Source organism: Cyprinodon tularosa, unplaced genomic scaffold (assembly GCF_016077235.1).
Source record: "Cyprinodon tularosa strain WSP-4 unplaced genomic scaffold, ASM1607723v1 ctg643, whole genome shotgun sequence".
NCBI lineage: Eukaryota > Metazoa > Chordata > Actinopteri > Cyprinodontiformes > Cyprinodontidae > Cyprinodon > Cyprinodon tularosa.
In genome coordinates this window covers 11,574-24,591 of record NW_024039389.1, presented here as the reverse complement: position 1 = coordinate 24,591, position 13,018 = coordinate 11,574, and the positions used below count along the sequence as shown (strand labels likewise).

Below are 13,018 nucleotides of genomic sequence, written 5' to 3'. Positions count from 1 at the left end.
TTGAGGCACTCCTCAAAATGATAAACGTGAAAACATCCTTTCTAGTAAGGCGGATATGTTTACACATAATAAAATAGCCCAGAAAAAAAGGCTTAATCACTAAATTTCAAATCTGTATTGGGAACATTTAAAAAGTTAAAAACTGGAATTGTGACAGAGAAGGTTTAATGAGGAACCACGTTTATTTCGCCACATAGTAAGGAAGGAGTTATTGTTTCATTTTTGTCAGGAATGAAAGTAAATATGAAGAAGGGTGTGTTTGCTGTCATGTAGCCCAGCCCGTATTGTGTTTAAGTACCATAGTTGTTTCCAACAGTGGAGGAATCTTAAGTTCACCTTATTTTTTAATGGTGTTTATTGAATGGACCTTGATGAGTTTAACTGAAAATGTTTGGACGCGGTTGATTCCCAGTGAGTTTAAACCCTAATTCAGCCAAACGTGGGGCAAGTAAAGTGAAGACAAACAAGGTAGAGCACAAGCTACTGTAGCTTTCTGGCATTTATGAACAAATGAAGTCAAAAGGGATCATTTTAACTTTGGGGAATGTAATCAGTATATCCAAAGATAAAAAAAAACAGATTTTTAAATTTTTGTGCTTTGGCATTTTTATCTTTGTTTTCTTTTAGTTGGCTTATCTGATGTAGTGTAGCTCAGCCTGTGTAGCCTGTTCCTGATTAAGGTACTGAATGTCTGGGTTTGGCAGCAGATGATCAAATGAACACGAATGTGTGCTCATTTTTAAACATTTTTGAATTATTATTTCTCTGTTTTTCTAAAAGTATTCCAGATTGTTAATAATTAGACTTTGTGTACATTTGAAGGAGAAGTTTGCGTTTCTTTATTCAGGGAATATTTTGGTCTGTTTTCCACCCATTAGCCAGAGTTTGGGTTTACCTTTGTCATTAGATTAGAGTGAGGCAGAATCGACACGGTTTTGTTGTTTTTATTGAAAACTTGGAGGCTAGTTGCATGTGTCTCTTACAGCCTTTTCCATCTTAACATTTATAAAAAGTCAGTAACTAATCAGATTTCATCTGTACCACCCTGGACAGCTCTCAGGTATCACAAAGAACTTCTTCAAATATGTCTGAAATGCATCACTCTAGCCTGTTGAAAAACTGGTGATGCGTTTTAAACACAGACGTGCAGCGTTCATGAATGTGTAAGCATTATTAATATACGGCAGTTAAAATACATACCACCACCACACCGGTCTTATTATTCTTTTGTCAAAATCTATTTTATTTATTGCTTATTTAATTCAAGCTACTGATGCAGACTCATCTATTGTCTGCAGACGTTTAATGCCTGTGTTGCTGTAAGAGATGTGTGTACAGTCAGTGTGTATTGTGATGTGAACTCTAATTTTGTGAATTAAACTTGCTACTACTACTACTCAGTGTGTGTTTTGTTTCTGTGAAGTTGTGCTTAAAGGTTTTATCAATTAAAGTAGAGACCAAACTAAATGTTAGATTTAACCTTACAGGGTAAATGGACTAACGTACTTAGGTGTGAAGTTAAAGCTATACAAATAGTTGAGCTAGAAGCAAAAAAAATGGGACAGAAGTTAAGATTCAGTGGAGCGTATTGTGGTGCATTGTTATTGATTGATTGACTTTATTGATCTCACAGTGGAGAAATTTACTTGTTACATTGGCTTAATAGTTAAAGAGGAAGAAGGTGCCAAAAGAAGGAAAAGGTGCATTGGAGTATATACTGTATATACAGTGTGTCCACACATATATGATGATTATTATAACGGGTTATTGCACAGGGTATTTACATGGGTATATAGCCAATGCACTAGGTATAAAATATAAAAACACGTTATTGCACAGGGTATTAAATAGTGATTGCATATTAGATTTTCCCAAAGTTATTGACATTATAGAGTCACATTGTAGAGTCTGATGGCAGCAGGAATGAATGACCTGCAGTGGCGCTCCTTTTTACAAACGAGGAGTAAAATTCGTTCACTAAAGGAGCTGCTCAGCTCCTCTATACTCTGGTTATCTGGACCTTGTCCTTGTAGAGAAGGGTCTTCCACCATGGTCTTAATTAGATGTATCCTTCAATGAACTGAACAGCTCTCCTGTGTATGGAAAACAATGCAAACCTACAGTTATATTCTGCATGTTTATTATAACACTTTGTATTTTCTATACACGACAAAATAACATTTTGGTTTAATCTGAGCAGTGCACCTTCTACATGTTTCTGTTCCTCCTATCATGTATTGCATAAAGCAAAATGCAGATATGAATATTTTTCCCAGGAGGTTTATTTTAATATTACAGGTTTTAATAATCCTTAGACTTAGGCAACTTTTATTGTCCTTTTGTACACACGGACTGTATGCAAAAGGAAATCTCGTTTTGTACAGCTTTCAGACAGTAAATGAGCCGCAGCTTAGCAGTAATCCAGCCAGAAAGTGACAATATTACAAATGGTTTCTAAGGAACACGGTAACTGCAACCACTTCCTACCTTAAATAGCAACTTGCAGCATAAGTGCTCTCTGATTTTTTTTTTTTTACTGGGTTTAAGAAATACGGTATGTTCAATCTAAAGGTAGCCAGTACCTATTGTTGCAGAAATTAAATACAGGACCCTTATTTTCTTTAATGTTTTGCTGATTTTTGAAGAGATCTGAGGTGTAATAATACATTTGGACCAAAGCACATTAATAAAACATCCATCCTATGCTTCTAATAGGTTGACCCGACCATAGCGTGCCATTTATGGCCCTCAAAAGACATCCGGTTAATCACAGTGATGTATGACCTACTGTTGGAAAAGAGCAGCGGGATCGTTTCAGGGCACAATGTAATGCATCACGAAAGGACAAAGCCTCTAACTGGTAACGTGAGATTGAAATATGAAGGAGGGCATATTGGGCCAAATCATGGATTATTAAAATTTTATTTTTTTTTTACAAAACACAGAATATGCTCCAATTAATAAATCAGTCATATGTTGTGCTATTACTATTTGACCTCAAAAAGTTTAGTTTGTTTTTAACATCTCATTTGTTTTACAGAATGAGTGCTATAGACCAATGGATCCTCCTGTTGTTTCTGGCCACAACCAAGATAACAGCTTGTTTTACTCTGGTAATTAATCTAATAAGAAGATACAGAAGCTGAGATGTACAGTGGATTCATTAATGAGAATTAGCATCTTCATATGATTTATTTCCCACTTGAAGTGGCCGTTACTTTATTTATTTTTTACGGTAATTCTAAATGTTGGTAGTTGTAGGTTACATGATGTTACTGTAAACACAGTAACGTCATTTAAATCTGTACTATAAGTGAATAGCATTTGATTTTTAGATTTGCTTTACATATGTGCAGCTAATAGACACTTATTTGATAAAAAAAAATACATAAAACAGAAAGGAATCCTTTTTTCTTAGTAAAACACTAATTCCTTAGGTCTTGTAAGTATTTGTTTGGTTGACAGGGTTATCAAATTCAGGCAATGTACAGTTATGATATTTGAATACTAATGTCATTACACGCTAAACTGTATACAAATTAGTAATTGTAACAAAACAAAAATTAACTTTTCTTTAAAGATCTTTGGTTTATTAAAACCCTCTTGTTCACCCAGATGTTAAAACCATCTGATCTTCATGCAGTTAAAATGTCTCCTACATCTTTTGATGAACAGATCTAATTTGGAATGATTAGTAGAACACCTTTCTAAAAAGATGCAAAGTAACCTACTAAACACACAATTTTAAAACATGAAATAGCACTATAGATTTCAGTCAACTTTAGAACCAACAGGGGGCGCTCTATGTAAACTTCTGTAGGTCAGAACAGTGAAGCCATTCTCCTGCATCAAAATAATGGGATGATAATCATCACTGATGTGTTGTTTAGTATTTATTCAAGCACCTGCAGGTCTGTATTGCGTTACGACATGTTAGACATCATCAGCAGCAGCTGCAGCTTAATAAAAGCAGAGCAAGAATCAACTCGCCATTTCTCCCACTTGACTCTCAACTTTACTGTGCATAAAAAGTGACATAATAGTCATAAAAACTTATCCTAACACTCACACTAATGGCTGTAAAGGGGTCTTATGGACTTTCTGAGGGAAAACGCAAAATGTACGTAGAAGTTTTAATCATTTCATTATAAAACAAGCCTAAGGGTATGTGAGTTTTTTTCAGAATGAGGAAATAAATGTATTTTTTCCTGTCTTATTTGATAAAAGACAAACAGCAACTAGTGCTGGAAATATAGAAGACAAAAAAAAGTGACAAATCCTAATTTTACTATCAAGAAGCATTTATATGTATTGGTTTTAATTATAGAGAAAACCCTAACCCTACCCTCCCCTCTGCAAAAGAGAAGCAGAAAAAATATATCCTACAAACGGCACCTGCAGAAAACAACAGACATGTAGAACATTAGGAATTTTATTTTTAGTTTTTTTTTTTCAAATTCATGTCCTTTTATAATCTTGTGCTTCAGGCATCCAGATAAACAAACAGAAAAAGAAAAGAAAGCAGAGATTAAATGAACTAAACAATAGTATTGCTGACATTTTTTAAAGAAATGTAGAATTTTTTCCCCTTTAATTCTAATATGAAAAAATATATAGATTTTAAAAACCAATATAGCTGATGCACTATTTTTATTGAAGTGTTTCCACTGTAACAGGCTTCTATGGGTTTTCCTACGGTTTTCATCTTGATAGTATTTCACACCTGCTCAGACCACAATGTTTCTAGTCACAGACAAATGCTAACACGTTATGCTGTGTGCAAAAGTTAAACTTTGTCACATCAGATAACATAATGTGTTTACAGTAACGTCTTGTAACTCAAAAGGATAAATATTTACAATCCATTCAACTAGTACTGTCAACAGGTCTCCTACCTGAGCTCGTTATCTCTGCGGCTCCTCCAGAGTCACCATATACCCTCCAGTTTTTCTTTTTTTCTTATGCCTTTGGTCAAAACATGTGAAATTTTACTATATTCAAGTTTCTCAATCATTTAAATCTCTCCCAGTTCACCATTTAACACTACTTATGCCATTAACAGAGTAAGCAGTAACATTTAACTCACTATGTTTACTTTAGTATATGATTTTGATTTAAAAAAATTATATTTTAGGAGTAGCTTTATTGCACCATACTTTACTTTTACTTAAATAGATATCTTAATAAATGTCACTACTCTTACCTGAGTAAAATGCACTTTCTCTGGATAACAAAAAGCTTATTTTAAACAATAAAGCTCCATACAACACCCCACAGTCTGTCTGTCTGTCTATCTATCTATCTATGGTCACATGAGGTACTGGTTTTATAAGTTTAATTTTAAATAAATCTTTTTTTAAAGTGTGTCTTTGGCCTGGATTTCTTTTTTTTTTCTTTTTTTTTTTTTACATATTGTTTAAACGTTCAATAACTACATTAGTCTTTGAAAAAAAAAAGAAAATAATTTGCTGTTTTAAATCTTTCTCAGTTTTATTGCTCAATTTTAAATAGTAAATCAGTTTTACCAAATGCTTTTACTCTCTTATAAGTAGTGCTACTATTAGAAATGCTACCCACCTCTGTTAATCAAATCAAAACAAACAAAAACAAAACCACGTGGATCAAGGTGCATGGATACTTTTGCAGGGCCCTGCATATCTGGGGACTCTCACATATCTGCAGAATTAGCCTCCCACGGTAAAGTCAGCTGCAGACTTCTGTTTTTCACCTCCTGAGGGGAGGACTCACTTTGTTTGCTGGCTGTCTTCCCAGCTCCCGGTTGCATCATGCCTGGGAACTTCGCTCCAATGAGGGAGTCGCTTTGTGCTTTGCAGAGGGAGGGAGGGAAGGAGGGGGAGACGCTCAGCTCGTCTGCAGCAGGAGCTGCGCTGAATCCACCAACAGGACTCTGGATTTATCACCTGCGGACAGATTTGTCCTGGGAAAGAAAGCACAAATACTGCCTTTATTTGTTTGTTTGTTTTCTATTAGAGGGGTTATTGTGAAATGATACCCTCTTTGATTTTTTTTTGTTTTGATTTGTGTTTGTGTGTGAGAGGGAAAAAAAAAAAAGCCGCGCAGTTTTGTCCTTCCTGAGGTCGGGCTGTGTTGGAGCAGAGCGCAGCGCCATGGGAAGCCTTCCCACCGGGAACAACCTGCGCGGCGCGCACATCCTGGGGCTGCTGTAGCGTTTCTGGATCGATCCGCTTAGTTTCTGTTCAGTGTTTTCTTTGCATGAGGGAAAGGAGTCCGGGATGCCCGTGAGGAACAGGTACAACCTGGTGGACGATGTGGCGGACTCCAGGCTGCCGCTCCACAACGAGGAGGCTTACCAGCACGGGATATACTTCCAAGCCAAGGTGAAATAACACGATCCAGTCATTGTGTCTGACCACACTGACTATTTCTCTTTTGTTTTTGTTTGTTTTTTTTGGCCACATACCCGTGATGTGTCACCATGTGTTAGTGGCAGGTGTATACTGGGCGGATCCATTAGGAAGTTTGAACACATGGCATCAGCAGCTCCTGCTTTATTCCAGGTTTATCCCAGAAATCATCATCATTTCAGATCCCAAACGCAGAATCAACAGCAGATCTGACAGATGAATGAGAGAACCCATCTATTTAAACTAGTCCTGCCCTTTATTTGCATTTATTTTTTCTAAAAATGTTTTTTTTATTTACTCAAATTAATAGGACTGATAGGGAACAAAATCTGTTTAGAGCTTTGTAAACATGGCCTCATTTTCTTTTAACATGAAACCATCCAGGGAACTAAAACTGTATGCAGGGAGTGTGAGATTAAAGCTTCTGTTAAGTCTGGTCAGCTCAAGGTCAAGGGTCAGATATTGCAGAGTTATTAATCCATGCAAAACACTGTTGTAGAAACAAAAGATTATCCACTGTTAAGATAAAAAGGACTTAGTCCAGTTTCTTGTTTAGTGAAAAGATCAACATTTTCTCAAAATGTCAGATGCTTTATGCCTTTACAGAGTTACTCTTCGCTTGCACAGTTATTTGTCTTAAAAGTGAGGACAGAAAGGCTGTGGAGATATTTACAGACAAACTGCAGTAAAATAACTTCTCAGTTTGTCTTGGTGAGATTAGACAGCATGTTTTCCTCTATGCAGCCTGCAAACAGTTATGGAACTTTCAGTGTTGCAGAGAAGAGAAGCCCGCCCCACCTAGAGTCTCATAAGCATTATAAAATAAATACATGACATACAACATGTAATCATTCATTGTCATTAATTCATGGAAAGCAAAGGGTATTCCAGAAAACAAACTAGAAACAAAATTTTCCATCACTTTATGTTTTTTGAAATATATATAAATGTATTTTTTATATTTGATGTATTTAATTATATAGTCTATATATTTCCCTGGCTGTTTTCCTGGTTAACTGGACCTGTAAATAGGATAGTAGGAAAACTGAGAAGATAAAAGCAGCCTTATAGGAAACTAGTATTTGTTGAACTTTGGACCTGTACCACTCCCTTGTTTTAACGGTTTCTTGCAAGGCGCTCTTTGTTGTTTTACAATAAAGATCTCTGTGAATGGTGTCCACAGAGAAGAGGAACTGGGGGTTGGAATGGCATCCCTATAAATCCACTGGCTCTTTTACCTTCTGACCTTTCATTACATGCATATCTACTGTATGTACAGAGGACAGTCTGAAATCCTCAGTTTGTGTTTCTCTAGACCAGGACTCTGCAACCTTTCTAATCCAGAGATTCATTTCTTCAGGGCCACTAATCTGTAACGGTCTTTAAATAAAACACAACTTAAAATAATAATTTCTTTTAATATCAAGGGGAATGCTGTTGCCATTTTAAACAAAAAAGCAGCTTATTTTCTGTTTTCAAAATGAGGACAAAGCATAAAGGTTCATAAAGAAGAAGCGTTGATTTTGGATTTTGCTCTATAGGATATTATTTTATGTAAAAATTAAACAGACCAAATGACGAGAAATAGATCTAATAACATATTCCAGATTTTTTTAGTATCAATCTGTAGTGAAAATTATTTTCAGATAATCTTTAAAACCTGGCATTTTTTATTTTTAGCCAATATTAAGAGCCATTGCAGAGGCACTTGCAGCTCATTAGCAGCGCTTTGCAGACCCTTGCTCTAGCCTTTAGCAAGGAGTAATAGGGGCATGGGTCCACAAAGGAACCAAATAGGTTTTTTTTCTATTTTATTTTAAAATATGCTAACTAATGTTTTACAATCGACTCAGACTGACTATGCTTCTGTCAGAAGAACATTAGATTGGACACCCAGACCAAGCTGTTTATTTTCACAAACCAAAAATAGGAAAGGTCAGCCACCAGACTTTCAGAATAAAATCAACACTTTAACTTGCCAACTTACCTGACAAGTGGAAATGAAATGGCAAAAAAAGGAACCAGTGGAGTTACTGGGGGATGAAAAGGCATATTTCTAACAAGTTCTGCTCTAGAATTCCTTAGAAGAGCAGAGACTCACTTAAACTTTTGCTTTAGTATTTACAGCTGGGTCAGGCTAGATGCAGTTCCATTGGGACTAACCCTAGATCTATTGGGACAAGTAGACAAGAACTGCAGCCATTCCCTAATCAGTGTGAGCCTTGCCTAATTTATTAGTTAATCAGTTAATTGTTATAGAAAAACTCAAAAGAAATACTTGATTGTGTCCAAACCCTTGACTCTGAGCCAATCAGACATAACTACAAGCTTTGAGGCCATGATGCACGCTGAAACATTTGATGAATAAAGAGATGGGTCGCATGGTGCAGGAGGAAGGTCCCGGGTTCTGGGCCGAGGTTCTTTCTCCATGGAGTTTGCATGTTCTCCCAGTGCATGCGTGGGTTCTCTCCAGGCACTCCGGCTTAAACCCATAGTCCAAAAGCAGGACTGTTAGGTTAATTGGCTTGGTGTTGAGAATGTGTGTATGGTGGTATGTCCCTATGTGGCGTCCTGCTGCACTGGCAACCTGTCCATGGTGTATCCCGCCTTTTACCTATAGACTCCTGGAGAAAGGCATCAGCCTCCATGACTCTGGCAGACTGCTGCTTATTTGATTGGTTTATCAAAAGCTTCTCATTATTTAGATCATAAACAACTTTGTATATTAAATAATGAACAAAATTACCATAATTTTTTTTTTAGAAATATGGGTTACTGTACAACCAGCTTTCTCCATCCAACAGCACTTGCATAAGATAGAAATCACATATTTGTGATGAAAGTTGCTGTAATGACTCAAAGATTATCAATGAAAAGAAGTGAATGGATGCAAACAGGAAGTCTCTAAATATTAATCCGCACAGACATATTTTTTTACCAAGGCAGTGGTTTCGGATTTTCTGTTCCCAGACCATTTACTGCAATCAAAATAAGAACAACATCAAAGGCAGCGTTTTCTCCAGGGCTGCTCATGAATTTAAATATATGCAAGCTGCAAAGAGCTTACTAATAAGGCAAGGCTGTGTCCTCTTTGCCACACTAAACCTATTTTTGATATAGAAACATACAGATTTGAGGTGATGCAAGAAGAATCATCATCTTATAGTGTATTAAACAAGTTGCTCTCTTTCGAAGGCAAAATCTGCAGCGATGCTGAGGCTAATATGATTAGCATGTGTGGTAGGCACAGAATGGGGAATGAGAGATCTGCACTCACGGAGCATTTCGTCAAATTTCTAAGCTGTAATTTCAAATGAAAGTCACATTTGAAGGAATTGTAGATGGCCGAATGACATGGAAATCATCTGAAAAAGGGTAACTTCCTTATTTCTAAACACATATACCATTATTTATTTTTTTCCCAAAGAAAGAGGTTCTTTTCCAAATGCAAAATGTAGTGTCCACCACATTATTTGGAGGTAGCTGGCTAATTGGAGCTTCTCGTCATACGAAAACCTTGAGTAAAAAACATAATGATTTTAAATATTTACCACAAAATTGAAAAAGAAAACACTATTCAAATACTTTAATGTATCTATATATTGTTACATAATCAATTATATTACGTTAATTGTTATTGATTGATTTAAAAAAATGTATACTAAATAATTAGATTTAGGACACTGAATGAACAAACAAATGGAGTAACCAGCAACTAAAGAAGCTTATTTAAAGAATATAGTTTCCTTTTCAGTAGTTTATTTTTAACAGAGCAACAGTGGGAGTCTACCAAGAGGATCAGCTGGTTAATAAACTCAAGGTATCTGATCATGTAGTCAGCTGCTAACAGCAATTCAAATTAGGGCTAAACAATTTTGCTCAAAATCCAAATTGCGATTTCACCAATATAGTGATTGCGATGTTATTGCAATTTTTACTTTGCACTAAACCCAAGCATGGGTTGGGTTTAGTGCAATCTACTATGGTCGAGGTTTGACAGGACCCAAATACAGAGACGAAGCTGAAGGTGGTTTCTTGCGTATTTATTTATCCAAAAAGGCAAGAGAAGCAAAAATTCAAAAACACAAACTAAAAGTAGCTCATTTTAAGCCAGCTGGGTGGAGCATGAGGTGGGGGCTTTGCAGAGCTGTCTTATTACATCTATATCTCACTTCGTGTAGAGCTAGAAACAGAAATTCTGAAAAAAAAATATACAGATTGAATTAACAACAAAATGAAACACTTAATCAGATTAACTTTGTTCTCTGAAGTATGATCTGAATGCCTGTCATGTGCATTTTCACATGGAAATAATTGGTTAAGTCTGACCAGCACAAGGTCTCTTGGTTAATGATATTGCTTTTAGGTTATTAATTCGACTTTTGCACTGCCTGGATCCTTGAATAACCAATGTTGTGTTTCTGTGCCACAGTACGTGGGAAGTCTTGACGTGCCCAGGCCCAACAGTCGGATGGAGATCGTGGCAGCTATGAGGAGAATCAGGGTAAGGTCAATGCTTAAATTAAACTTAAGAAAAATGTGGAGCCTAAAAGGATTTGTTTATAAGTCATCCAGTGGTTTTTTACTTTAAATATTAAATTTTTGGGCTGATTTTTGACTTTCAATTTTAAGGATCTGGATTGCTTTAAGTGTTAAGGGATCGGGTTTTGCCCCCGATGGCAACACGGTCTATTCTGCTCCAGTCGTCGCCACCCTCGGTTTTAGTCCTAATTTACACTAGTGTTCTCTCTTGCGAAGTCTTAAGATGCTCCAAGACTCACTAAAGAACCAAAAGCCACTGATCAATGTGGAAATTAGACCACATTGGTGTTTCTTTTTTTCTTCTTTTTTTTGGCATTCAGATATTTTTTTAGAATCTTTGTTTTTGTAAGGAGTGAGGACATTGAGTAAACTTTAATGTAAATTTAATGTGTATATTATGCACAACAATGGGTTGCTTTAGAAAGGGGCCAATAGGAGCCAGGGAACCTATAGAAGGGATCCTGGCCCCTGTACAGAAAACAAAAGTTGCAATAATTGTTATTGTTTCAGTTAAGTGTATTGTCCCTTGATTTAAACAGGGAGGTAAGACAAATTGCCAGTGGGATAAGATGTTTTATGTAAAAAAAAAAAATAAAATAAAATTTTCTTATAACAGTAAAACTACTTATACCTTTTGCAGTCATGTAATTTACCAGTCTGATTTAACGGAAAAATACACGTATTTTTAGAAAGATGTCGTTACAGGATCAGATATGGTGTGTAATACTAAATCAATTTCTTATGTTGATATATACACTGAGAGAGGAGACTGTAACCGATTCACCCCTTAGACCAATTTGATATTTCACCTTTACAATTTTTTGACTAATCATTCAAAAATTACACTCAGCTTTAAGCTTAACCTGCACATGTTTTTATACAGCTGAAGCAAGAAAAGCTTTTCAGCAATAAACCAGATAGAAGAAATCAAAATGACACAAGTTTTATTGACAAGTCAGTCAATCACTTAAATTTCTTATTTTAATTGAAGCAAAATGAAATTTTCCTTCATCTGTATTTTTTAAAAGATCTTGGTATTTATTTTAAATCCTGAAGAAGAAATCCATATATTTCCCTGGACGATTTTTTTATTGTCTGTGTGTATTTGTTACACACAGACAATGTATTGCTGGATCATTTCTTTAAATTGCGTAAACATACTTTTATTGTCAGTAACCTGGGTTACAGCATCTGATAACACGCTTTGTCATTATATTTCATGAGGGGCAGCTTAAAAAAAAATAAAACATTCTTGCTCCTATGAAGTCCTTTAGGAAATGCTGCGTGAAAGAGCAGTGAGACGCTTTTAACATTAACCCCTGTAATCACACAGAATAAAAAGCGTATGCTGTCAAATGCATTTTGTACAGCCGGTTCAGTGATGCATTCACTGACCGCTGAACAACAGATCACAACGCCTGAAAGCAATTCAAAGAGGCCTTTTTATAGAAAGGCAACGGGCTGAGAGACTCAGGTGGAATGTGTGTCCCTCTGAATTACTGGATGAAATGTGTCTAGGTATTTATTGTAGGTTTTGATTAAACTAAGTGTTGCTAATTTTTATTGCACCCTTATCAGTTGATAGTAAGATTTATTTACAGCCTCTAAGTTGTTTTTCTCTTATGAAGTTTTCATTTGCTTTATGATATCACAGAAGCAGCTAATCTATTTCTCCTACCGAAGCAGTAGCTAGAGAGGAAACCGTAGACGGTTCTGTAATTTATGTGTGACTCGCTTGCAGACAAGCTTCAGGAATCACAGCCTTCCCGGATCGGACTGAGCGAGCATGCAGGAAAATAAATTTGCAACTTTTCTTTTGATTAACAACAACGTCTTAATGAATCATTTAGTACAGACCCAACTTTTTATGCTTTCTTTTTCTTTCTGCACCATTTTCAGTTGGTCTGTTCTTGATTTCTGGATAGAAATGAAATAAATGACATGCTTCAGATAGACACTAAGAGAAAAGAACAAAAAAACATAATTTAAACTGCGGTCCAGCAGTTATGCTTATGAGGCTGGTAACCCCACTTAGATAAGCCCTTGCTGCAATTTGTAACGCAGAACGACTTTGCCTTAATGAGCTGATG

General features: G+C 36.0%; 1 protein-coding gene across 1 annotated transcript; it reads left to right on the top strand.

The window, feature by feature from the left end:
• The first annotated feature begins 5,850 nt into the window (after window positions 1-5,850).
• LOC119799009 (carboxyl-terminal PDZ ligand of neuronal nitric oxide synthase protein-like) lies at window positions 5,851-10,992 on the top strand. The gene is made up of 2 exons (XM_038308696.1): window positions 5,851-6,359; window positions 10,819-10,992. The coding sequence occupies exons 1-2, from the start codon at window positions 6,255-6,257 to the stop codon at window positions 10,975-10,977; spliced, it is 264 nt and encodes an 87-aa protein (XP_038164624.1). The 5' UTR covers window positions 5,851-6,254; the 3' UTR covers window positions 10,978-10,992.
• Window positions 10,993-13,018: the final 2,026 nt, after the last annotated feature.

Bases quoted from the DNA above. Each gene is read 5' to 3' on its own strand.
- LOC119799009 (XM_038308696.1), top strand. From the start codon at position 6,255: ATGCCCGTGAGGAACAGGTACAACCTGGTGGACGATGTGGCGGACTCC. The intron at 6,360-10,818 runs GTGAAATAACAC...TCTGTGCCACAG, and splicing joins GGATATACTTCCAAGCCAAG to TACGTGGGAAGTCTTGACGT.